Raw genomic sequence first — 23717 nt, 5'->3', positions numbered from 1 at the left:
AATAAAATGCCAATATGGGATTTCTCAGTAGAATTTGAAAAACAAATTTTGGCTTTAATTATTCTGAATTGTGCAACAAATTCTATTGACCTTCTTAATCCTTCTAGCGAGAAATATGAAAATAGAAAATGACAAGTAAACACAAAAATACAACAAAATCATAAATTTATGAACACGCTATGAGAGGACCAAATCAGCAAAAACGTTTGGGAGCTGTGGACATCAATATCCCAAACATCTTGGTTCACGAAGACGGAATATTCAAAGCTCTCTTGACAACCACTTGTAAACAACAACCGTTACCTTGTCAACCTGATGGAGAGATTTTCACGGAACCGAGTGAAGGAAAAGTGTTGACAGATAAGTGGCAGCTGTCTGGTGAAAGAAATCAAATCTTTCACAATGACCAAAATGGAACGTTTAAGATTGAGTTAACAAAACGTAAGCTTGTTAATTTTCGATTTATGAGATTTCTCATTCGGAGGACTTACGACCGAAATGGTCCAAGGTGTCAGTGCCACAAACCAGGGGTTCTCAGTTCAAATCATTGCTCTTTCCCAAGTTCCGTTTAGTTAGTTAGTTCCGATAGGCTGGTCGTGAGTCCGAGAAAAAATCAAACAAATACCTGAAGTCTTATATTACCAGAGATTACTGGTCTTTCTACGTAAAATATCGATCGACTATATCTAATCTCTGTTCATGCTTGGCCTCCTTCAGTCCTGCCTAAAAGACTGAAAAAGTCATGAAATATAACTGTCTCATGGTAAGGGAAGCCCTGCCTTGAATTATGGCATAGTATACATACAATAAGACTTAAATAAAAAAAATAATTTTAGACAAACCTTTTTTCCAATTTGTTCAATTCTCTCCTTTAGAACTTGTTGGGCAACCAATATTATTGCACGCCACTTTATTGAGATATGATGAAGCGAAAGTAGTTCCTCAAGTTTCTGATGGTTTCGTCGTGCATTCACAGGGCACTGTACAGGTAACGATATATCTCTTAAACGTTTTTTTCCCAAGAGAGTCGGTCATTTTAATGAATAACTCTTGAACATATAGCACCCATCACAGATATCATAGATATCAAGATATTATTTCTACGCACTAGATAGGCTAACTGCTCACTGATTTCCTGTAGAAGTGTGTCCAATTTTGAAGTGGAACAGTCCGCCATGTTGATTTCCTCACCTTAGATTTTCGAACCTTCGAATTTCAAAACATCCGAATCGGTTTGTTGTCGTCCAGAATTTATTACTACACACTAGATAAGCAGATTTCCTGTGGAAGTGTTCAAGTGGTGAAGTCAGCTAGTCTGCCATGCTGTTTTCCATCCAAGCCGTTTTACCTTAGATGTTCGAATGTTTGGGTTTTGAGACATTTGAATCGCTGTGTTGACGAGAACAAATGAAAAAAAATATGGCGGGTTATTAAGTTTAAAACTGGACTGGCTTTCTTTTACATAAGAAACATGCTCGAAAATTCATCGCTTTGGCTACTCTACGACGCCATAATTTAGAAATTTGGAATGCAATTATACAAAATATTCTTTTTTCTCAGATCTATCCAAGAAAGAAACTGTTTGATTCAGACAAAACGATTGTCGGTGCTAAGCACAGTATAAAGTTGAAGCTTTCATCAAATCTGGAAAACGAAATGGTCAGAGTGGCCTCTGGTTGGTTGGAATTATTTGTTGACGTCAGCATTTTTCAAGAAGCGAAAGAACAAGCCCCAAAGAGTTAGTATTATTGGATGTTTTTTTATTTAAATGTAAATCAGGTTCCTCCGCAGGTCAATCCTGTTATAATTCTGATTCTGTTATAATTTCTTTCGAAATGAACGGTTACAAATAATTGGGCGGAAGATAAGATATTCGTCATTTGGACCCCTGCTCAATTTAAAGAGTAAATAATCTGTACGCCATCATGTATCAACCCTTAAAATGTGTGGTTAGCTTCTAATAGAGAACTGGTAACGTGGCGTTCTAGATGTCGTGCTTTAAGCTCTTCTAAAAACAAGTGAATACCGCAAAAATTATTGCTGCTATTGTTTTCGGAAACCAGCAAAGCTTCTTATTGGTCAAGCGCTGAAATTCTATTGTAATGTCACGTGACTTAGGTAGGATTTTCTACCTAACCTCGGCACATTTTTCAGCCAAAGCACGATATCTAGTCCTTCGGGCTTTATAAATCTATGGTCAATACTGGTAATGAATTTACAAGGAAATGACGTCACAAAACTTTGTCTATGAGAATATCAATGCAATAAGTTAAAACATTCTGTCTTACATCATTTCTTCCTGGTAAACTCGAACCCAGCCTCCTCACGCTTCGATGGTTAATAGGTGTATTTACCGTTAACTTCTCTAACTTTGGACGATTGGTCGAAACATGGGACTGTCGCATATATGGTCTGTATTTTCACTTACTGTAAAATCGAAAGAGAAATCGTATATTTTTAAATACGCCGTTCCTTAACTCAAATCAAAAGACTTTGGAGGTTCGGTGAAATGGTGGCCGAATATTGGCGTCCCATGTTTTGTCAGAAAAGTCCCAAGTTAGAGCAGTTGTTGATGGTACGCGGTTTTCTTTGACTTTCTTTGAATTTTTTTCTATTTCACAGCAAAGAGTAGTCAAGTAGAAAGACAAGAGAAGAAGAGAGTGAAGAAGAAGAAGAGCAGATCACCTTCCAAAGGAGAGAAAGAAGAAGATAACACTTTCGAGTTGAGTAGTATGGAAGTTTCAGAAGTTCGTAAAATGATACACAGTGATCCGGTGAACGAGTCTAACCAAAGACAACCGACCCCAGTTGTTGTAAAGGAGTTCATTCGTGATAAGAATCAGATAGGGAGAAATAAGAAAGATACATTTGAGCATGTAAGCAAAAAGAAAGACCAGATCACAAGCAGTAAAGAAGATGATAAGAAAAGCCACCACAAGCAAGACAAAAATGAGAAAACTATAAAGATAAACAGGAAGGTTGAAGATGTTGTGAACAAAGAGGTTGAATCAAGTCAGAGAGGAGATGAGGAGGAGGAGGTTTTCGAAGCACCAAGGATTTACTTTCCTGTCAGTAATAAGCCATCACCGAGTAAACAGCAGACTGATCTAAACAAGAAACAAGCTTTCAAACATAGTCCCTTGTTCACCAGGAAACCGTTACCAGTAAGGGTGTTGAGAGGTTTGTAGATTGTCTGTTCTTGGCTTTCTTTGACAGATATTTCTAATGATGACAGATATTTCTGATGATAAAAGGTTTCGAATTTTGATTTTTGTTACGTTTTTTATCCAAACTCGGTATTTCTATAGCCTTTACTAGGCGTCGAGTTAGAAATAAAAAGTCCCGGTTTTTTGGTGAGGTAGTCGCTACGATTTTTAGTATTTCCAATGATAAAAAATTTTGAAGAATATTCACGAAACTAGACATGATCCCGAACATTTTAATGCTTAAAGGTTGTTAAACTAACTTTTTACAGGGAACGTGAAACAAAAAGGAGATTTAATTGAAGAAGAAGAAGAAGAAAATGAGCCACCCTATCCACTGATGAGAGACGAATCACCCGTCATGCCTCCTCCAACGAATGTAAGAAAGTCTTTCACCGTAGTCTGAGGTGACCCGAAGGCTCCTTTTTCGGTAACCCCGAGTTAGGGAAGGGTGTGAATCCTTTCCCTGGATTACTCTACTTACCCGTTATCCTTCACTTGAGCATCACTCAGAGAGGCATGAATTACCATTTTGTACTAAGTATGAAGTTTCCGGTCTGACCTGACCATGGTCCACCGTAGCTAGATGCTCTACCTTCATGCTACGGCCGCTCCTTACAATGTAAGGTCTTTAATTGGCAGCACTTTAACTGATCCCATTTTTTTATTCGTTCTGATGAATAGAATCTATTTTCACGCTTACAATTCCTTGCTTAGAATGGTTAAGCTTTTCATTTTCGAGATATCTTATGCCGTCTTCTAAAAATTTAGCCTTAGCTTATTTCCTCTAAAAATTATTATTCAGCGTTAGGATTTAGCCTTCCAAAGTTAGAATATCCCATATCTTCACCAAGATAGCATATGGGAAAGCTTAACTTAAACTTAGACCATTACTTTGAATAAGTTACAGGATAAGTTAAAAAAAAAAATAACTGAATGGAGGTCTTCCAGTTTTAATTTGTTAGTAAGCTCATGAATTTTCCACTTTTAGAAACTGGACAATGACGTCACAAGAATAGACTCACCTGCTACAGGGATGGTCAAAGAAGAGGTAAGTCGGCTTTCAGACACCCCTGTCTCGATGACCCGGTCAGTCCACCGGGGATTAAAGTAACAGAGCTAACAGAGTTTTTAAGCCTCTTTCTAATGGGGAATAACTTAGTTCATTTTTTACAATAAGGATAATATTTAATTACATCAAGGAAGATTTTTTGGCCAGTTTTCCAGTAGGGGGTACCACCGCAGGGTTGTTGTCATTTTTTGATAGTTTTTATTCTGACATCGGTTTTGAATGAAAAGAAAAATGAATACCAATCTGTTAGTTCTCTGACAGAAAATATATCAGAATTCCTTTCTAAATGTTTACAACCAATAACAAAAGAAATACACTCATACATTAAAGACACCAAAGACTTCCTAATCAAATTAATGAAAAACCAAAATTTAGCATCCCAAACAAAGCACATAGTGACCATAGATATCAAATCACTTTACACAAATATCCCACATGAAGAAGGTATAAATTCATGCTTACATTACATAAACCTACATCGATCAAAAATCCCGACTTACTCTCCTAATAACAAAATAATAGAAACACTGTTCAGATTTATACTTGAAAACAATTACTTTATGTTTCAAGATACACTATATAGACAAAAATTTGGCTCAGCTATGAGCAGTCGAATGTGTCCAGCATATGCCACCCTATTTCTTGGAAAACTAGAAGAAGAAAAAATACTCATAGAACCATACCTATCAAAGATTTTACTATACAGCAGATTTCTAGATGATATATTTCTCCTGTGGAAAGGCAACCTTAAAGAGTTAAACGAATTTAATACCTACATAAACCAGATACATGACACCATTAAATTCACAACAGAACATTCGGAAAACATGATTAACTTTCTAGACACCACAATATATATTGACAAAAAATCACAAACATTCAAAAGAAAAATCTATACAAAAGACACTGATGCAAAACCACTACTACACTACACCTCGTACCACCCACAACATATGAAAGAAAACATAGTCTATACACAGGCACTTCGTTACCGAACACTCACAACAGACAATAAACTATTCAATGAAGAATTGAAAGTTTTAAAAGAAACCTTCATAAACAGGGGTTACCCTAAAACATTAATCGAAAAGAAATTCAAAAAAACAAAAGACATGACACAAAAAGAATGTTTACAAAAGGAAAAACAAGTGGAAAAACAAAAACAAATACCTACAAAAAACGTATCAAAATTCACAAAATTCTAAATATTACCTTCCGTTCGTTATCGAATACTACGAGAATCTTCAACCAATTAAAAACATCCTAAATAGACACTGGCATCTACTAAAAAATGACCACACATTGAAATCTATCTTCCCGACCAGACCTCAGATTATAAACAAGCGACACAAAAACTTAAAACAACTACTCACACGTACACCCTTTATAACAGATTAAACAGATTGATACACTTACAATATATTTCATAATTTTTATCAAGTTAATTAATTTTTGAAAATACATTTATAATACATAAAACATCCACCTTGATTCTTAATTAATAATTATTATTCTCACATCTCTACTTATTACATTCTTCATCTACTTTTACTTCTCGGAAAATTCCAACCTAATCGTTTCAGCCACCCCATTGGAGGTTTGAACTGAACCGGTTATCAATAACGACTTTAAAATCAAAACAATAGCACAATTAAAACCTAACGGACTTGAAAACACATAATAATAGAAGTACTCAAAAGGTTAGTAACTAAAACGCCAAGAACAATACAAATAACATAACACAATAAAAAAATCGGCCCAGGCCCACAATACAAAAAAGAAAACAATACTTACAACCAAATTGACCAATCATGGGACGCAAATAAAACAAGAACAATAGGTCTATTCTCACAGAAAACCACAAAATCAAAAATTTGAAACCACGAGATCCTTCTCCAATCAAAAGCAAAGCTTCATCTATGGAAAACACATTTATCGAAGGTGAGAATGAATAATTACTTATATCTTATGAATCTTAAAAATCCAAACTCTAAACCAATATAACTTTTGAAAAGGAAAATGAGTTATGCTACCATTGATATCTTAATGCACCGCTAACCTGTGACTAAGGCGTTTTCCTTATGGAAAACCAAGGACATAGTTTCCTTGTTGTAACATGTGGTTAAGTTCATGGTTCCTTAGTACTCATTTCCGTATAAGATAAATAGTGACAAAGCAGTTGTCACCACAATGATAAAGTATTTAGATAAATATGACAAATCAGTTGTCACCACAATAATAAAACATTAAAAACAGATATATATATATATATCTAAAATAGAGGAGACATCCTCTAACAACAACAAACAATTCTTTAGGAAAATCTATGATAAATATATACCTTAAAATACCCAAAAACACCTTATTATAAGAAAGTCTGAAAACTCTATCCCTAGAAATAATTATTTTCTATCAGTTGTTTCCATAAAAATGCAGTTTAATAAAATGATATTTGGATTTAAAAACATAATATCAGGTAAATGAAATGATGCGTACAATCAAAACGTGTCTGAAAAAGATACAATGAATTGCAGTGGTAGATGTTTCAGTTTATCCTTTGTAATGACAATATTGATAATGGTATATTTCAATCTCCAAAATTTACATTTGGCTCTTCGGCTGAAAATATCATATAGTATATATGTGCAAAGTTTAGAAAAAATATTTATATTTATAAAATTATTATGTATACTAGTGAAATGCTCTGATCGGCTACGCTAGCAAAGTAGAATTGATAAGTAGAGTGTTAGTAATTATATCTAGAAGATTAACTCAGAATTGGGACGATAGCTAGTTCCTGCGACTAGAAGTAATAAATTCCAATGCAGCCAAACGAAGATAAACCGGTATTGCAAGGCCTGTTTGTCATTGTTTGTACATTGAGTTGTGAATGTCTTTTTATTTATAGACTTAACTATGCTCTAATAAATCATTTTTGATGACGGTAAGTCCAGTGAAGTAAACTAGGAGCATTTGACGAGGTCGCCATTTTGAAAGAAAAACACTAAAATTTCCAAATAGCAAAAAAGCTAAAGTTAAAGATTAGAGTTAAAAATTATAATCAAAAATTGGAAAGCAACATAAATGAATGATTTTCAATCCGTTATTTCAAATAAAAAACATCTTATTTTTACTTTCTGAAAACAACAAGAATTGATCGACTGATCTACAGTCAACACAAGCAAAAGTTTAGAATGTGTCATCCAGTCTATGATAAAGCCTTAAGTGAAGCCTGTACTCCAATGTTTACAGCTGGTATCATCCATAATGTTACGGGTATTTTTTGCGATTCCTTAAGAAATTGGGTCTTTTAGAGTCCATAAAGCCTTGAAATGTTATTAGAATTTTTTAAATATCCTGACCATCGAAGCCATATATATTCTTATAAAAAAATGAACGAGGCTAGTGGATCAAGCTTTTACCAAAGTTTTACGGATGCGCAAGTGTTCCATACCTGCGGTGTTTGCTCACAATCCCATCTAAAACTTAGCACGTAATCTCCAGCTGGTAAATCTGCCGGCACACGAACCTTATCTACGATTGAAAACGAAAATGGCGGAAACGTGTGTGCCCGGTTCACGCCGAACCCGTATAAATTCGGTCGAGGAGGTTTGAATTGTGTGCCGGAAGGACATTCATTGGTTGGATAATAAAACCCACCCAGACCTCCGATGCATGCCGGGATTGGGTTTTTAGTCCACTGCGAGCCTAACGGATATGTACCCTTCGTTGTACGGGTAGCTTGAATTTCAACTCTTCTTGATTTATCTTCACCATACTGGACCCACTGCTTGTCACCAACAAACTCTAGAGAAATCTGTTGAAAACACTCTTCCGTCAACTTTGAGTACCCTCCTTCAGGGACTTTACATAATCTGTAGGAATAGCCGCCCCCATGGTTGGCGGTGATGCCCCACACCACCTCCACAATGCTGCCTCGTTTCCAGTCAGTCACGTGGTATTCGTACGGTAGTTCAATCTCCTCTAATCTTCGCCCGTATCCGAAACCGCCTTTGTGAAAGGCGCATTTTCCGCCCTCGCACCCGTTGATATTTCCGCCTGCTACCCCACATGGGCTGTCGATAGGAGCGGATCCGGGCGCCCGCCACGGATGTCGGAGAACCAAATCCTGATTGGGTGCATGGGCGTAGGTACGAAGTTCCGGATCAAAGAGGGTGGGTTTCTCAACGAAAGTGTTGTTCTTATACCAAAAGCATGATGAACCTAGAAACATCAGAACAGTGTTTATCTTATCAAGGCCCTTTTTTTGTATTTTTTTGCAGATTTTTATTCTACCAAAATGAAACACTCAAACATTATAACAAAAAAGTCGAAAACATCTCGGGAAAGGTGTATTATAGGAATTAGTTCCCCCAAAAAACATCAAAACCTCAAGGACCTTTATGAATTTCAAGAGAAAAACCAAGCATTGGAAACCAAAGTTATGTAAAAAGGTTGACTTGTATTCATCCTAGTAGCTATTTGTTTTTATGTCAACGATAAATAACAACTACAAACAAACGAACAAACCTGGATGTCCTTGAAAGCCCTCACAATCATGTTGCTTATCACAAATCAAATCATGTGGTATAGCACCCCCAGCAGCGCATTGGTAATAAGATTTAGCGCCAAAATAATCAAAAATCCAGGTTCCATTCACATCTCTAATGAATTGTTTCACTTCTAACCACGATAATGGGAGTAGCATGTTGGAATGACTCTCCACATTTTTTGTGAGGATTGTTAGACAGCTTACCAAAAGAATCCACTTCTTTCGATCCACCACCATCATCTTTGCAGACTTGTGTGTGTTGTTCTCTTCCTTTCTTGTTTATCGTTTGCTTGGATTGCTACCCCTTATTTAACTATTCAAAGAATTAGAAAATACTTTTGGTTATTTTTTTTTCTGCAAACATAAGTGATTTTTTGTTGCTGAAAGAGAGGTCTCATGACTTTTGAAGTTTCTCTTTTCTGCTGACATCAAAATATTTGTTTTGATATTATTTGTGAAACGTCTATCAAAATGAGTTGATTGCTTAATAATCCTGTTGTCAAAAGAATGTTTTGATCACGTGAACTACAGCGTGATTCTAACGTCAATTGCATAACTTTACTTTATTTCACATACACCGAATTCCAACTATAATGTTTCCTGTATTGATTTATTTGTAACCCGTATATCATTCACATGGTCCCCGACCCGTCATCCGTTTGAAGAGGGAGGGGGTGGCAAATCTTAGGACAAAATCGTCACCCAACCGTCCCCCACCATGGTATGGGCAACGAAGGAATATGTTCACTTTTTGCACCTTCTGAAATCTGTTGAATCGGGGGATATTCGTGATAAGGTTGTGCAGTTCATGTATTTTCAAGTTACAGGTTGAAGTTAAAGTTATTCTTTTTGCCACCGGAACGAGGACAGCGAGTGAGTAGGCACTCATAGCTCTACGCATAGATATTGAACATTTTGTTGCGATGGTTGATGGCGTGAGCTTTGAATACAAAACAAACCACTGAACCACAGGGCCGGCGAATCGGTTTTAAAAGTGAGGGAGATAAATGATATAGTGACTAAGGAGGCCCCACCATGGTTGGGGCGGACGGGTCGGAAAATTTTTGAAATTATGGTACTCTACATTAGCTTAGAATCGGCCTAAATTAAATTTTTATGAAGTTATTGGAATGAAAAAATCAAAGAAGTTAGGTGTCTTTTTATACTGATAATCGCCAAAGAATATACTACTATATAATAACAAAATGAAACCTATAAGTAAATAAAGCGGGACTTTTACATGTTCAAAATTCGTAAGTAAAATTACATTTAAAGTATGCTTTTAACAGGCAGTAAGCATACAGTGATCAAAGATTAAAATTGTCCAAAGTAATTAAAGCGATTCACTCGAGTCGACACAAACTCTCTACCAACTTCATCAAGTTTATCCGTTAGATTTTTATGGATGTGGAGCAAAGAAAGATTGTTGTTTTTGAGAAACGTCACCACGTTTCTTCTTTTTCTTTTTTTCTTTTTTTCTCTCGCCCTCTCTTTCTCTCTCTTTTTTTTTTTTTGCAAAAAAGTGGGGGGGGGGGGCTATAGCCCCCCTAGCCCCCCCGGTTTCGCCGGCCCTGAACCAATTACAAAATATATACAACACTGTTACTGTGTTTTTCAACTAAAGATTTTTTAAGAAATGAATAAATGTAAATTATTTCCCTGACTTACCGTACTTACCTAAAACAATCCATAGGTTGCTTAAACATATATTGTTGCGGTACAACAACTTTGAAAAAGACAAAACCAAGCCGGCGTTTTATCAACAAAATAGTTCTTGCAAAGTCTTTTTATTGCCGGCCAACTTGGTTCGTCTCTCGATTTATTCGGAAACTTTAATTTTCAGCGGAAATGTTTTCTTTGGATTGTTTAGGAAACTTTTGGCTCATTTTAAAAGCAAGTACAGAATAACTTTTTTACAGGTGTAAACAAACCTAATATGCAACTTAAATATCACCATAATACAGGTGGCATTTAGTGCCCGTTGTATGACTAGTTTATTATATAGACAGGGAGGTCGGTATAGACAGTGTCAGACAGGGAGGCGGTATAGACAGTGTCAGACAGGGAGGCGGTATAGACAGTGTCAGACAGGGAAGCGGTATAGACAGTGTCAGACAGGGAGGTGGTATAGACAGTGTCAGACAGGGAGGCGGTATAGACAGTGTCAGACAGGGGCGGTATAGACAGTGTCAGACAGGGAGGCGGTATAGACAGTGTCAGACAGGGAGCGGTATAGACAGTGTCAGACAGGGAGGGTATAGACAGTGTCAGACAGGGAGGGTGGTATAGACAGTGGTCAGACAGGGAGGCGGTATAGACAGTGTCAGACAGGAGGCGGTATAGACAGTGTCAGACAGGGAGGTCGGTATAGACAGTGTCAGACAGGGAGGGGTATAGACAGTGTCAGACAGGGAGGCGGTATAGACAGTGTCAGACAGGGGAGTCGGTATAGACAGTGTCAGACAGGGAGGCGGTATAGACAGTGTCAGACAGGGCGTCGGTATAGACAGTGTCAGACAGGGAGGCGGTATAGACAGTGTCAGACAGGGAGGCGGTATAGACAGTGTCAGACAGGGAGGCGGTATAGACAGTGTCAGACAGGGAGGCGGTATAGACAGTGTCAGACAGGGAGGCGGTATAGACAGTGTCAGACAGGGGGAGGCGGTATAGACAGTGTCAGACAGGGAGGCGGTATAGACAGTGTCAGACAGGGAGTCGGTATAGACAGTGTCAGACAGGGAGGCGGTATAGACAGTGTCAGACAGGGAGTCGGTATAGACAGTGTCAGACAGGGAGTCGGTATAAACAATGTCAGACAGGGAGTCGGTATAAACAATGTCAGAAAGGGAGTCGGTATAGACAGTGTCAGACAGGGAGGCGGTATAGACAGTGTCAGACAGGGAGGCGGTATAAACAATGTCAGACAGGGAGTCGGTATAAACAATGTCAGACAGGGAGTCGGTATAGACAGTGTCAGACAGGGAGGTGGTACAGACAGTGTCAGACAGGGAGGCGGTATAGACAGTGTCAGATAGGGAGTCGGTATAGACAATGTCAGACAGGGAGTCGGTATAGACAATGTCAGACAGGGAGTCGGTATAGACAGTGTCAGATAGGGAGTCGGTATAGACAATGTCAGACAGGGAGTCGGTATAGACAATGTCAGATAGGGAGTCGGTATAGACAATGTCAGATATGGAGTCGGTATAGACAATGTCAGACAGGGAGGCTGACACTGCAGAATAAACAGTAGAGTTTTTCAAATATTGTGTTTGTGGGACGTTGATAGGGGAGAAAGTTGTTCTTTCTTTTTTTTAAAAACGCTGAGTAAGCAAAAAGTAGGATTTACGTTAAATGATGTCCTTTAAGGTTCAGAAAGTGGATAAGTGGAAAATAATTTTTATTTCAAAATTTTTTTTTGCAAAAAGACACTATTCAAAAATGCTTTCTTAGGTTAAATTCAAACTCCCACGTGACTTTTGTTCCGATTCTGTTGACCTTGGAAAACATGACATACATATTCACTACACACTATTTTTTATAAGAACAATTTTATAAGAACACGAAGCTGAAGATTGATGATGATACAAAAGTATCGAAATATATTGTCAAGTAAAATAAAATTAAAATAAAATGAAGCTACATCGTTGATATTTCACTTCTGAAGATTTGTCAAACCTAAGAACAACTTGAGAACAGCCTGAGCCTCAGGAAATTCAGGAGTTACTAAGAGAGTACTGATTTTAATAGATTTTCAACCGTTTTTGAGTTTTAAGTAAATAAACTAACGTATTAAGAACATCATAAGAATATGGTAAGCCTTAAAAAATTAAAAACGGCCCAGCCTGAGCCAAAATTTACCGGTTCTTATTAAACAAAGCGTGTAATCAATATTATAAGGGGAGTATACACAAGATTAGAATCCTTTGATACCCCTGTCTCACTTCCCCTGTGATACTTCGGGGATAAAAAGAGATTCTATTGTTTTCTGCTCAAAAAATCAAGTAGGGATGATTTTGGAGTGCCATTTTTCCGGCACCGAGTCTGCGAGACAGGTATGTCCTTTGCAACAAGTTTATTCATTCGTATCTTTTTTCCAGAGTCATTTCAATTTACCTGGATTGAACGCTGTGCGAGAACTGTTGCCGAAGTACCATTCCCTATCAACAAATGAAGAAGAGCAAAGGAATAGAAAAGCAAGGAAATATTCAGTAGAACCACACGTTCCGATCAAAGAACCTCCTTCCAAAGACAGTGGAGATGAGTTTGACCAACAGTTTCGTGTAAGTTTCCATCCTAACATTTTTGAACGGTGAATTTAACAAAATTCCGTTCCGACTTTCTTTGAGAATAATCGAAGAGCCCCCCCCCCCCCAGCGGTAACTCTGATTACGATATCATGCAAATTTTTGTCTTTAATCACGATCACGCAAATCATGAAAAAATGGACAGTCACGCATCCCTTTGCATGACCTCTCATCAAGCAATCACGAAGAAGAAATTTCCAAATCACGTAATCACGCTGCTAAAAAGTCCCTATCACGTCATCACGAAATCCGCTTGGGGGGGGCTTCAACGAAATAGGGGCTCAAATTCTGGTGCCACTTTTCCAATGGTCGTAACTTTTGATACAGAAATGCTCGGTTTCAATCAATTTTATACTTTAAATTTTGTGCCGATATGTATTCAATACGCAATTGAAGTCAAACTTTCAATGGCATTGCTAGGGGCCACTTATTTCGATTGCTCAATAGGGGCTGGTAGGGAGATGTTCATTTTCAGCTGACTGATGAAATAAAGCAAATCAATTTGCTTGTTTTACAGGACACACGTCAACAAACCTATTTGAACCCCAATCTTGATGTCATGATCACGTACCAGTGGAAGGTGCATTTATCGTTCGTTCGTTCGTTCGTTCGTTCGTTCGTTCGTTCGTTCGTTCGTTCGTTCGTTCGTTCGTTCGTTCGTTCGTTCGTTCGTTCGTTCGTTCGTTCGTTTGCTCAAATATCTTCTCTCGGTTAACGAATAGACGTCTTTCGTTAATAACTTTTCTTCTAAGTAACTTTAAAAGGCTACTTTGCTTTGTCCTGTTTCTTATGTATAACTCTTTTCAAAATATTGATGGCTGGCTTTCTGGATAACCTAGTCCGAGTGGCCGCTGTTCTACTCCGTTCTACTCTACTCCTGAATTTCGGACTTTTTGAAGCCATTACCTTGAAATGAAGTTTACTTTCTCAAACCATTGCAGGAGATAGAACGTCTTAAAGACTGCTGCAACAAAATGGCGGACGACATTCGCCAACAACGTCAAGAAATCCTCAAACTGGGCGTATGTTTTTATTGTACACTTTTCTTGACTGGTTGTTTCTGTTTAATATGTTTGAATTATAAGAGATATCTCAGTCCAAGATCTTCATAATAGAAGACTTTAAGGTTTTTGGGGAGGTACCACAGATAGACTAGATACTAAGCACAGGACTCCCGCGGAAGTGTTCCCAGTTTGGAAGTCGACTAGTCCGCCAAGTTGTTTTCTAATTTTCGAACGTTCGAATTTTAAAACATTCGAATCCCGTTGTTGACAACCAGAAAAGAATGTAAAACGGAGGACTAGTCAGCTCTAAAGGGCTACATACACTACACTGCAATATATTGTCAGCCAATATATTCGGATGAGCTGGAGTTTTTACAATGTCGGCTCTGAATTTCATCTTGTTTAATTTACCGAACACGTCCGCTCACGTTCGCCCGGGTCTCAAAGTCTCAATGGCCTCAATGGTCTCATTGATCTCAATAGTCACATTGGTCTTAGACTAGTAAACCACGTCGCTGTATTTCGCTGCAGATTAAACTTGCAATGGGATCTATTTCTATATATGTTCACTGAATACAACGACTAGTTCCAAAAGGCGCTATTTACTAAATAAACGATGGAGTGCTTTTTCTACCGCGGCGGAGTGCTCACTCAAAACAGCGCACTCACTCTCACGGATTAGAATAAAAAAGTAAACAAAACTCGGTACTTTTTACACTTTATTATTATTATTATAGTGCAACATTTGGATATACAATTCAATTCACTCAAATCAAAACAAACTCACATCCTGATTATTTTTTGATTTTAATGTATTATAAAAGAAGGTGAGTACAATGGAATATCAGTCAATTTAGAAGCTTTTTCATTTTGAAAAAATTGAAGGCAAAAGAAAAAGATGAACATTTTTTTAGAAAAACGACATCAAAAATATAAAAGATCCACTGCAGGCATAAGAAAAATATTTTCAAAAAAGCAACAGCTTTTACAAAACATAAAATTATATGTATTTGTTCATATTGACCTCCAATTTTGCTATAAAAATTATATATAGTATACCTACATAAAATTACTTCCAAATCCTAGTAGATTGTTTTTAAATTGGCAAAAGTCCAATCAAAATTTTCATAAATTTTATAAGTATATAAGCAGTATAAGTTTTGAAAGACTTTCACAGTAGGTATAAATTTCAGTCTGAACGTGTTCAATAACACCAGGGGACAACAAAAAATTACAAGGTAGAAGTATGCTCCGCGGGAGGGGGCACCAACCTTGACGACCGACGGGGATGTGCCCTGCGCTGGAGTTTGAAAAGGGGACCCTGTGAGATATGAATGTTTGGTAAATTTGGGACCATTTCAGAACGATAAATGATTCAATCCAAAAAAAATCTGTAAAGTGGCAGAAATGACTTAAAGTAGACGAAAAATTCAAATATTTTCTAATATTTCTAATATTCTCACTGTAAAAATTGTCTAAAATGACCAAAAATCGACCCAGTCAGGGTTACTATCTTGAAAATTAGTACAAATTTGGCACCCTATCATATATCTCTAGAGTCTGAAAAAGGGACCCTGATCAGCGGCATGTCCCCATACTTAAGTTTGCCTAAGTGCCCCCCTGGAAGTCTGCCAGTAGTGAAAACCCAAAACATCCTGATCCTCGTACATCTAACAATTTCAAGGTAGTGAAATCCAGCTAAACAACGGCCGGGCATCCGAAAACCCAGAAAACCAGTCATCTCAATGTAAAATGTTGTTATTTTCATTCACAAATAGAACCAAGATGTGTCTCACTGGTCAGCTTGTCAGAATATTATTTTCGTACAAAAAGCATTCAATTTTTAAATTCCAAATTACCACTTTCACTTTTTATCATTTCCACACCATGTATCGCAACACGAAAAATGTTATGTAAATACCACTTTCCATCTTAATTTTTGAGGATTTCTGTAGCCATTTCAGAGTTACATTCTCTGAGATAAGGTTATCAAGTTTAACTTGTACTATAGAAAAAGCAGTGATCTGTTCTGTTACCCAATGAATGTGAGCATAAACATATTGAACATTCCCTGCAAAAAGTATCCTGCATGCAGTCATGGAATCTGTGTTCAGCTGTGTCATATTGTCATAAATACTGCACTTGTACTATAGATTTACCAACGTACCAAGCCAACAAAATTTCAAAGATGCCAGTGTTAAAACATGTCATGAATGTCTATAACCATACACAATCAAAAAATCTTTCAATCACAACAATCACATGAAAAAGTGAAAGTATAATCCATATAAAAGTTTGTTTGTTTTTTGAATATATCAACGTCCCAACCAAGCCAAAAACAATGTATGAATAAAGTATCTCAGATAGAGAATGCCAAGACAGTTTAAATCTGTGTTTATAAACATTTGAATATATCAACGTCCCAACCAAGCCAAAAACAATGTATGAATAAAGTATCTCAGATAGAGAATGCCAAGACAGTTTAAATCTGTGTTTATAAACATTTAAAAGCATTAAAAATCTTCTCTTCTCAGCTTAGCAAAGAAGTTGGAGAAGTCCTCGCCACGTTTTTCTGTTTGTGTTTATATTTTTTTTCTCATCCATAACTCCGAGAAACTCAAATATTGCGATGAGAATAGAAGAAAAAATAAGCCGTGTCCATTCATTTTTCTTCCCTCTTTTTCGAGGGAACGTTGCCTGAGATTAGATTGAAGCAAAATCCCGTATTGCACCGTTTGGAACTAGTCTGTCTTTCCAATCCACTCTCCCGCGGCAATTTCTATTTTTTATAAGAACTCTTTATTATAAGCACTATTCCCGCGTTGCTGTGTCCAAGGAAAGACAGACGCTTGCTAGTCTACATTGGTCTCAATGGTCTCTAAGGTCCGGACTCCACTAAATTTAGTAACTTCGAAAAACTGACTAGCAGTGACCGGAAAGTCAAATTTCTCTTGCTTAGCCTTTTGCGCAGCGCATGTGAAAAAGATAGCGAATGTGTATTTTTATGAGATTTCTAATTAATATATATTGTAAATAACTATTTAACTGATCTGATTATTTTTATCCCCTGGAAAAAATAGAAAACCTTTCCTTAAACCTTCTGGAAATTTTTGAAAAGTTCGTCCACTCCCTGTATGGGGTGAAATGGAATGGCCCAATTTCATACAGCATTTCTTTTAAAGTTTTAAAGTTTGATTTTTGAATACGTAAATTTTATTGCAAAAAGTATTAGTCACTCTTCTATAATTTTATTGGTTTTTGAACTTCCAGGTTTCATAACATGACTTCACCTACTCTCTCTCTCTTTAGCACGAGAAGAGTCAATTGAGTCACCAATTAGCTGTCGCCAGAACTGAAGGAATCAATGAAGACACTAATTCTGTCGTTGGTATGTTGTGACCTATCTTAGCTCTCTAGTTAAGACGGCCCGCTTTTCGCCGAGCCTATTCTAATTGTGAATTTAAGTGGCATAAAGGTGGCTGTCTAAAGTCAATGCAATGCCCTCTTTTGACGTCAATGCAATGACTTTTTCAATCTTTTCCAAGCATAGATTTTAACTGCCAACTTTTTGCCCACTTTTTGCCTACTCTAACAATTAGAATAGGCAGGGCAGAAAGTCGTCCGTCTGAACGAGAGCTTTAATCTCGATACTCAACGATATCATTGCCATATTGTATAAACACGTACGTATGTGCGCATTGACCTCGGTTTGATAGAGAACTACTAAACTGAGGACCGAAGTGAAATTCGAACTCACGACTTTCGCATTACTAACGGAAATGATCTAACGCAGATATACGTGCTGGCACAGTATGGTAAAATCACTTCCAATCCAGCGTTTATATGAAAACTACGCGGAACTTATCTTGGAAGTGAGTAAAATCCAACAAAGGAGACATTAGCTATCAGATCTACATTTTTGAATATGATTGAGCCTGAACATGATATATTCCTTTATAATTATTCACAACCTAAATAAAGATGAGCAATTATCTGTTTTTTTCTTCAGGTCAACTACGTTCCCAACTTATCATGGAAAGTAAAGAGAAGATTGAGCTTCAAGAACGAGTTAATAATTTACAGAACGAAATTATACAGGTGTGTATTTTACCGAACCAAATTGCCTTTCTTGTCAATGATGCATTTTTAACTTGAGTTAGGCTGAATGAATACACACGTTTTTTATTAAGAACTAGTAAATTTTAGCACAGACTGAGCTGTTCTTAATTATTTATCAAAACTTTTAGGGTTAAATGTTCTTAAAATGTTCCTTACAGCCAAATTTTGACCTCTTGTTCTTATAAAATTGTCCTCATAAAAAACCTTTATCATATTTTGATATTTTTGTAAGCAATCAACAACAGGTACAGCAGGAGGTACAACAGAAGCCTTTTTTTGTGCTACTAGTAAAATAATTTCGCCGATGAAAATTGTTGTTCTGAACTCTCCATTTCCATAACAGAAAAACGAGGTTGAAGAAAAGTATTTGCAATTACAAACAGCTCACGAAGAACAACAAAAGACGCTCCATGATTTACAGGTTCATTTTCAAATTTTCATTTCCCCTTGTTATGAAAGAAGTGATTGGTTAGATCAATCAAATAGATAGAAACAATGAAGTAACAGCTTTTACCCGTAACTGCATTTCACTAAATGACGCCCATGTTATGTGTTATGTGCTGTTTGTTAAGGCCGGTCTCCACTTTCGCGCGACATGAGCGAAAACTTTTTGACGTTTTTGCAAGGTCATTGGTCGGTTGAAAAATAAAGCAATTCCATTGGTCGAAATTGACGTAACGGATGAAAAAGTAGAACTTCCTTCAACTTATTTTTTGTTCGCGCAAAACTTTTTTATGACGTAATCTTTTCTTCAGGCAAAAAAGATTGAGAAAAAAACTGTCGCCCATTTCGCGCGAAAGTGGAGCCCGGCCTTTAAAAAGAAGTGATTGGTTAGATCAATCAATTAGATAGGAATCAATGAAGTAACAGCTTTCTGACGCCCTGACTGCATTTCGCTAAAGGACACCATTTAAAGGTTTTATTTTTACATAAGTGTTCCCGTTTCATATCAGACACATACTTCATATCAGAACGGTGTCTACCTAGCATAAGCAAGATCTTTTCCTCAATCTTGCTCCACATACGTGTCAATCCAATTTGAAAAAGCTTGTGAATTAAAATTGATGAGTAAGCAAACATTATAACTCTTATTTAAAAAGAAAACCTTTAACGTATATCAGGCGATTGCTTACTCAGCATTTTTTAATTCTATATTGTGCATATTGTTTTTTTTAGATCAAAAACGCTGAAGTCAACAGAATGAAATTAAACATCCAAAAACAAGAAAAGGTATAAAGGAATTGCTGTCGGGTGCTGCACCTCTTAAGAACACTGAAATTGTGGAAAAAACACCCTGTTTTGGAGGAGAAAATTAAGAAAGTGTCATTTTGGAGGATATGGTGCAGAGGTTGGAACGAAAATAACTCTGGTTAATTTGAATGGTGAAATCTTATCAAACCTGAATTAAATTGATGTATTCCACTCAGATTATATTTTTTATAAGAACAATTTTATAGGAACAACGAGGCTCAAAATCGTCAAAAAATTGATTAAAAGAATTGATTAAAGAACAATGCTTACCTTGACATTGCTAAGTTTCAGAAAATTTTCTCGAAGCATCAAAGCTGGATACAGAGCCTAAAATGCCTATATTCTTCTACCTTGAATATAAGGACATGATTAAAGGCTCAAAGAAATAAGAACAGTCCAGCCTCGACAAAAATTTACTCGTTCCTTATAAAAAAATTGTAAACAGAAGCTCTTTTTCAAATTGGATTTCTGCTCTGGTTTTTAAAATTGTTGAAACTGCTTTAGTCAGTAATTTTTTATTCTTCTTTCATTTGCTACTATTTTTCTTATTTTAGATTATTCAACTATTAGAACAAGGTATTCATATCCATTTTGGTAGTGGAAATTTTATTGGTTGATTTGATATCATATGCTTCTTTGAAACTACATTATTCCTATTGGTCGAGAAATGATTTGACCCCCTTCTGGTTTGTAACGAGTTTATGTATTCGAGATAAATCATAATGTTGACGCAAAACAAAGTGGACATGTCACCAAAATCGCCGTCTACTTTGCTCGACGACTGTAAAAACACCGTCGTCTGTTTAGGTGAACAAAGACGATATAGTTTTATCACTTCAACTATTACTCTGTGCCAGAGTGTATTTACGTTTACCGCTTCGTAGTACACTCTGTTCGCATTGTCTGTTTGATAAAAAAAATTCCCGTACGGAGATCTCTACGATGAAGTATGATTTATAGAGAGTAACACTTCTCATCGTCTCCCCTCTCTCACCAACACTCCATTGCAGCGGTCGGTTTGAAAAATCTCAAATCAGAAAAGACAATGATAACAGACCCTCTACGGCAATGAATTTTGAAATCAGCCGTAGATACTGGGTCTGTGTACAGACAAGTCAACTATCGACTTTGTTTTGCGTACTGTCATCCTCGATATCCTTCGATACATAGACTCATAAGCGAGTTTATGTATTACCACTTTTGAGGGCGGTAGAGTGACTGAAGTGATTTGGAATAACCCGCAGTTTTAACCTGCAAAATCGAGGACGGTGAAAGTGCTGATTTACCGTCGTCCTCAGTCGGTCAGGATCTAGTCAAATTAGAACCTTACCGTCTCCGTCGCAAAAAAACACACATACATAAACTCGGTATAGTGTGTTGTTCTCCTGTTTCCTACAGCTTAGAACCAGACTCATACACTTACACGTCGAGGTTTGAAACATTTAATTTCTATTTTTATTTTCACAGAAAATGGTCAAATGGCAAGAACAGGAAAGCCTAACAAACAATCAGAGAAAAACAGTAATAGCAGCAAGGTGACTTTCAATGCTTTGATTTAATGCTCAGACCTCGGGAAGTCTTTTATTATGACAAATGACATATTTTGCATACTTTTTATCCACCTTTTCCTTCCATAAAGAGAGTTTAAGATTTTACAATCCCTTCTTGAAACTTACTACGTACCGGCGCTAGTTTCCTTTTCAAAATTTCTCAAAAAGTATTGATTTCCAATGAAATTTTAAAAAGTTTACTAAACGAATTACAGTTACTCTCGCTAAATTGAAGTCGAACGGGAAGTTTAAGTTCGACGGGGCAAGCTTTAAAAGGGTCGACTTTTCTAGTCTTTCTACCCAATATGTCACCAATATGTCACAAAAAATAAGCTCTCGAAAAAGTGTGATTTAATGTCTGAAGACAAACATGTTGCTTTCGTCATTTAGTCACGTGATCAAGAGAAGAGCGTAGCTATGGTAACGGAAAACATTCAGCAAATTGACGATCAGTTAAAAATGGTGCGAGAGTTGGAAGAAGCCCATCATACTATTGCCATGTTGAAAGACCATGTAAGTTTATTACTGTCTTTCTACCATCGATTATTTTTTGGATATACATCTCCAATTTTGAGCTTTTGGTCTCACTGTAGTTCCTGGTTTCATAATATTGATATAAATGCAGCACTTCTAATCAACAAATATTTATTATATTTCGTCTACTAATTTGAATGGTTTAAGATTTTGACGCGGGTTAATTTTCGCGATTTCCGAAAATTTTGACCCATTTTGCGAAATCCAGTCCTCACGAAAAATGGCAAACCCCTAGGGAGATGAACGAGATTAGGTGAAATGGAAGCTTGTTCACGGACTTTAACACATGTGCAAATCTAAGATTCCCAAGTCGCGAAAAAAGTTACTGAGCCAACAGCCATAATTTTTCTTTTCTTTCCAGCTTGAAAGAGTGGAACGAGAACAGCATTATTCGAACGTCAAATCCTTCTATGAGGTCAGCATAATAATTCTCTATCATGAATGACGACATCTTGTTTCATTGAAATTTATTACATCCTTATCGGCTACGAATAGTTTAAAAAATCACCGACAAAATAATTTCCTTGTAAGATTAAATCATAACAAATCCATTGTCAGTTCCACTAAACTACATTGCTTAGATTGAGACTTTTTTCGATTGAACATGACCACTCTGATTTATATTGTTGTGAGAAATTGTTGTCGACGTGGCCGCTCAGGACCACTTTATACCTTTTTCAGTCAATCAGTCCCAACATCAAGACAGAAATATTTGAATTTGAATTTCAAACATTTTTTTAAACAATTTCTTTTCTTCTTCTACTTATAGAGAAAAAGTTTGCCTTATGGCTATGGCAACCAACGGCCTTCTATAATGGCTGCTAATTCTATGGTAAGGAAGAATTTTAATCACAACCACGCCTTTTTGTAATGTCGAAATACCCCTATATCACAGACCCGGTATGACCCTCTATCTCAATGGAGAATGTAGTCAAAATTTCGTCCCTACATGGAAAAGTAGCCTACAATTTCAGCCCTACTGGAAAATTGTTTCCATCCCAGTTCAATGGGTAAATTGTATTCCATAACCATCTCCGCTAGATTTTTGAACCAAAGAACAATAGAATTTCTATCCCTATAGGGATTCCGACAAAAAATCTTCATCCCCACTGTGGAAAAAGTTCCAGCGAGGCTGTGAGACAGGGGTGTGTTGAATGCTGATGACTGAAGGGTTTTTCCTTTCATGTGTCTTTAGGTATGGAAAGATTATGTACACGTTTTTTATAAGAACGGAGTTTTTTCATATTCCTAACTTTTTTAGGAGAATCATTAAGATAAAGTGGAGCAATCCAGGGAGAAAGAGTGGCACCTTCCTCTACCTTTGGAGAGATACTCTCGGGTACCTAATAAGCGTCCCTCCTGCTAATTAATTTTTGAAAAATGTTTTTAAAAGTTCTCTCTTTTGCCCTAATCCTGCTGTCTTAGACTCTTTCAGACTGCGTTTGCAGACTTAAGTACTAACTTTACGTGGTTTATGAACGCATTTTTTCTACAGCAGGGGAGATTCCATCAATCACCGTACACGCAACATAACTGGAGAAACGAGCAACGCGACTCAAACTCTTTGCAAAGATATTCGTATAACTTCGGTAAACGCATCGGAGGCGGTGGTGGCAAGTACCAACATTGAGTCACTTATCTGGATGTTTTGACCGACTTCGAGTTTTGATAAGATCTCGAAATCTCATTTTTTCGGTTCTTTAGAAATACTACACAAAAATTATAAAATTATAAATGTTTTAAAATTATAAATTTTCTCGTTCAAAAATTTTTCTTAATATTTTCCAAACTTTCTGTAAATAAACAAGTTGTAGATATCAAATTTTTATTTTTTGTATTAAAGGTTAAAATTTTTATGGTGGGTATACTGTAGTTATCTGTAAATACAAACAAAATCGAGTTCTTATAAAAAATTACACTATACAATCATGTTTTATACAATCTAATTTTAGCCTGGAGATAAATTATATGATTTCGTCTTTCACGTACATACTGATGGCGAAATGAATACACGTTTTTTATTATGAGTAGAACATATGGTTTCGATGGCCAAAGAATTAAGAACAACTTAAGAACATTTTAGGCTTAAAATTCAAAAAATTAAGATCATCCGAAGGCTTCAAAA

The 23717-nt window shown here is 36.7% G+C and overlaps 2 protein-coding genes across 5 annotated transcripts; one reads left to right on the top strand and one right to left on the bottom strand.

Annotated features, from left to right (window-relative positions):
- Window positions 1-105: 105 nt before the first annotated feature.
- On the top strand, window positions 106-23525 carry LOC136801889 (interaptin-like). Of its 4 annotated transcripts, none has more exons than XM_067058562.1 (19): window positions 106-441; window positions 876-988; window positions 1561-1738; window positions 2623-3180; window positions 3476-3582; window positions 4195-4254; window positions 12928-13110; window positions 13652-13714; window positions 14076-14156; window positions 17448-17526; window positions 18148-18236; window positions 18601-18678; window positions 19434-19487; window positions 20063-20084; window positions 20976-21043; window positions 21449-21571; window positions 21954-22007; window positions 22362-22424; window positions 23088-23525. In XM_067058562.1, exons 1-19 carry the CDS (start codon window positions 180-182, stop codon window positions 23220-23222), a joined length of 2370 nt encoding a protein of 789 aa, XP_066914663.1. In that variant the 5' UTR covers window positions 106-179; the 3' UTR covers window positions 23223-23525. The 4 variants fall into 4 exon arrangements, with proteins under 4 accessions (XP_066914663.1, XP_066914665.1, XP_066914664.1 ...); XM_067058563.1 differs by having other exon boundaries at window positions 112-441; window positions 23091-23307; XM_067058564.1 differs by lacking the exon at window positions 2623-3180.
- Window positions 6707-9163, bottom strand: LOC136801885 (uncharacterized). Its single transcript, XM_067058556.1, has 2 exons — window positions 8806-9163; window positions 6707-8499 (listed from the first exon to the last, which is right to left on the bottom strand). The coding sequence occupies exons 1-2, from the start codon at window positions 9065-9067 to the stop codon at window positions 7694-7696; spliced, it is 1068 nt and encodes a 355-aa protein (XP_066914657.1). The 5' UTR covers window positions 9068-9163; the 3' UTR covers window positions 6707-7693.
- Window positions 23526-23717: the final 192 nt, after the last annotated feature.

Source organism: Clytia hemisphaerica, unplaced genomic scaffold (assembly GCF_902728285.1).
Source record: "Clytia hemisphaerica strain Z4C2 unplaced genomic scaffold, Clytia hemisphaerica genome assembly, whole genome shotgun sequence".
Taxonomy (NCBI): domain Eukaryota; kingdom Metazoa; phylum Cnidaria; class Hydrozoa; order Leptothecata; family Clytiidae; genus Clytia; species Clytia hemisphaerica.
This window is presented reverse-complemented; position numbering and strand designations above follow the sequence as displayed.